Source organism: Gossypium hirsutum, chromosome A13, assembly GCF_007990345.1.
Source record: "Gossypium hirsutum isolate 1008001.06 chromosome A13, Gossypium_hirsutum_v2.1, whole genome shotgun sequence".
NCBI lineage: Eukaryota > Viridiplantae > Streptophyta > Magnoliopsida > Malvales > Malvaceae > Gossypium > Gossypium hirsutum.
The window spans coordinates 62,333,266-62,336,869 of record NC_053436.1 but is presented as its reverse complement, the minus strand read 5'-3'; the positions used below and the strand labels follow the sequence as shown (position 1 = coordinate 62,336,869).

The following is a 3,604-nucleotide window of genomic DNA, read 5'->3' as shown; positions in this document are numbered from 1 at the left end:
GAACCACATGAAAATTCAGTTAAACTATATTCAATCAAGGATATTTTCAAAGTAATTTAAGACATTTATCTAAGGGAAGGATGTTAACTTATTAATAACATTATAAAAATAAATGAATCAAATTATGTTAAATTTAAATAAAAGATTAAATCTTAAATTTTAGCAATATAAAGGAACTAAACCCAGAATTAAACCGAAATAAAATATTATACCATGCGGCAGGAAAAACTTAATTGTAAAACATGAAGAAAATGTCCATTTCTTTGCCTCTGTTCTACATTCACACCCGAAATTATTATTATATTTATAATAAGCGCGTTCCAATGAAGAAGCTTGGAAGTATCCCTACAATCAATGTACTCAAATATCCTACCATGCCAGCCAACTCAGAACAACGTAAGATATTAAAAGAATCAATCCTGATAACGTTGGATGCACCAAAACCAGCATACGAACCGGTGGCGAGTAGGCTCACACGCTGCCAGGATTGTGGAGTCCATGGCGTGGCTCAGTGCAGCCGTTGATAAAGCTTGTGGCCCTTTCTCTCCCAACAAGTCCACGCTTCAAATCTTAGCCTTCGAGGCAGCGAAAACAATGTCTCGCCTTGTCGCACTTTATAAGTCTTTGTCTGATGATGAGTTGTTTAAACTCCGGAAAGGTCCCATGAAATCCCTCGGCGTTGCGTTTTTGAACTCCATGGATGAAAGCTATCTTCTTGGCCTTGTATGTAAAGAGAAACTCGAGGATCTGGGTCATGCCGTTGTCGTAGTTTCTCGTCTGAGTAAACAATGCATCGATGACGAACTCAACAGGTTTGAAATCGCTTACCACAACAAGAAACAGGGAATTATTGATGTCGGTAACGTTGATTTTAACTCCAGAAACGTTGGAAAAGCCATCGAAAAGATGGAGAAATACGCGAATGCGACATCTGCACTACACGGATCATTGGTTGCCCTCAACGAATTGGAAGTATCAGAGAAGAAAATGCAGAAACCGAATATCAACATTGATTACTTCAACGAGGAAATCAATTTCCAAAGAAAACAGGTTTTACATTTCAGACAAATTTCTCTCTGGAGCCAAACATTTGATACAAGTGTTGGGTTAATGGCTCGAATCGTCTTCGTGATTTACGCTAGAATATGCACCATTTTTGGACCATTTGTTCCAAGTCTTACATGCATCTATATTCCAAAAAGAAAAGCTTTACACATGAAGGTTTATCCAGAGACCAGTTACTGCCTCCTCGTAGATAAAGAGAAGTACACGGAACATGCCTCAAAATCAGGTCCAATCATGAAAGCTTCGAGGACCAAACAAAGAGCAACACGTTCCCACAGTGGCCAGCTATGTCTATCAGGTTCAATCATGAAAGCTTCGAGGACCGAACCCAAAAACAAGAGTTTGATACAATCGGCTCCAGGCAACACTGTAGGAGCAGCAGGGCTTGCCCTTCATTATGCAAACATAATCGTTATGGCAGAAAGTTGTTTCCACTCAACAACAAGCATCAGCAACGAATCACGGGAGAACATGTACGAGATGTTGCCAATAAGCTTGAAACACGATTTGAGAAGGAAGTTGAAAGGCCATTTGAGCAAGGATGTGGAGGGGAGTGATGGAGGACAAGGTTTGGCACAAGGGTGCAAAGAAGCCTTGGGGGAGATAATAGGGTGGTTGGCACCAGTGGCGCATGAAACGTTGAGATGGCAGCAAGAGAGGGACTCGCAGCAACAAAAACTGGATTCGGAGCCGACAGCATTGTTGATGCAAACATTGCATTTCTCGGATTTGGAGAAAACAGAGGCGGCAATTGTGGAGGTTTTGGTAGGATTGAGTTGTATATATAGGTACGAGGGTCGACGGGAGAGGCACGATGGCTGATGTTGGTTATAATGAAACCAATGTAGGTATTTGTTTATCATTATAATTTCAATTTTTACTAGGTTTGCCTAGGCCTGTTTCCTTTTTGAGTTAATATACTCGATCGGTTAATTCTTTTACAAGCCCTTTTGGAGGAATGGAAAAAGAAGGGACTGAATGACAATTTTTACTTTAATTGAGACTAAAAATGATCTTCTTTTCTTTCAGTTTCTTTACAAAGAATTTGGTAATTGGGCGCGTTTTATGTATTGTCATCTGCACAAGCTTACATCAAAAGAATAGTCTTTCTTTAACCACTCATCAAATCCTTGGCCCGTACTTGGTGTCATATTTCCTGCCCGACTAATAGTTATTTGCCATGTGGCACAATAAACTAAAAGAAATGGTTTTTTTTCTCATTTTTCCTCATAGTTTATTCTATTCTTTCCTACCTTTTTTTTCATATCTCTAACGTTCAGGTTGTGCAAGTATGCACAGTCATTCAAGAAATAAGTAAGTAAATAAGTTATTGTTTCCACAAGAATTATATATGTTAATTGATTAATTTTAAAATTATAAATTAACAATTTGGTGATAAAAACACAATAATTTGAGTGATGATCATTAAATTAGATTAATTTAATTAGATGCAAAATTGATCCCTAATGCAATTCTAATCTAAGTATGCAAATTATCTAAATGTATGAATGAATTTAGCAGCAAAAACACAACTTCAACAATCAATAACTTGAATAGGCTAGGATAACTACATTAATCAACTTGACTCATTTTCATCATGCTTAATAGTGTTAGGAATACATTTCATGACAACTCGATCTTTCATGAGTTTGGAAACCAAATTAAGTCCTTTCGGAATCTTTTACTTAGTGAAACATCATTTAACTTATCACATTAAACTAAGGGTTTCTTAGTATTTATGTAAAGTAATCGGGACGGGTTAGGTTTGAAATATTTTAGTCACATAAACCTAAAAACTATGCAAGATAATAGAGCTCGTTAAGGTTGTTATGAACCTTCAATTTAGTCAAATTAGGATCAAAATTAAAGCATGCACTTTTCAATTATTGCGTCCACTACTCGTCGTCTGGTTAGGATCGCTCAGCTAATTCTAATGCATCCAATCACGTATGAATGAAATACATACTTGAATGTAATTGAAAACATGATCAATTCAGGCACGAACACTATAAACATAAATCAAACAAATCTCATTGAATAAATGCAATTAACTTAGCTAAACAAATTTAAACTACCATTGTTGATGTTAAGATCACAAAACATATTGCAAACATAATTAATTTGAAACAAAAAGTAAGGGAAGAATAAACTCTATTTCAATTCGGCAGTCTTGCGGACTCTGATTGAAGGCGTTTTCCTCCGCTCCTCCTATTGCACCTATGCTAACGGCTCTTCAAGGTGGCTGGCCAAGAGATGATCTCTTCAAGGGAAAAATGGAATGATAGGCGTGGTGGATAAAGAGAGCAAGAGAGGTGTAACACCTCAAACCTGGCCTAAACGTTATGGCCAAATCTGGGAGTGTTACAAAGAAGGATTATGAAATTGATGATATTTTGATAAAACGTCCAATTTTAAAACGCATTCATTTATATAATTATTATTGAAACCGTTACATGTTATCCTTTAAGGTTAACTGAATCATTTAGCAGTGGCATTTAACCAAATCATTTAGCAGTGGAAGTTTGAAAAAATGTTTAAA

At 36.6% G+C, this 3,604-nt stretch overlaps 1 protein-coding gene across 1 annotated transcript; it reads left to right on the top strand.

Annotated features, from left to right (window-relative positions):
- Nucleotides 1-264: 264 nt before the first annotated feature.
- Nucleotides 265-2,062, top strand: LOC107940598 (uncharacterized). Its single transcript, XM_016874039.2, has one exon. The coding sequence runs from the start codon at nucleotides 433-435 to the stop codon at nucleotides 1,885-1,887; it is 1,455 nt and encodes a 484-aa protein (XP_016729528.1). The 5' UTR covers nucleotides 265-432; the 3' UTR covers nucleotides 1,888-2,062.
- The last annotated feature ends 1,542 nt before the right edge of the window (nucleotides 2,063-3,604 follow it).

Excerpts from the sequence above, each read along its gene's own strand:
- LOC107940598 (XM_016874039.2), top strand. The coding sequence starts at position 433 with ATGCACCAAAACCAGCATACGAACCGGTGGCGAGTAGGCTCACACGCT.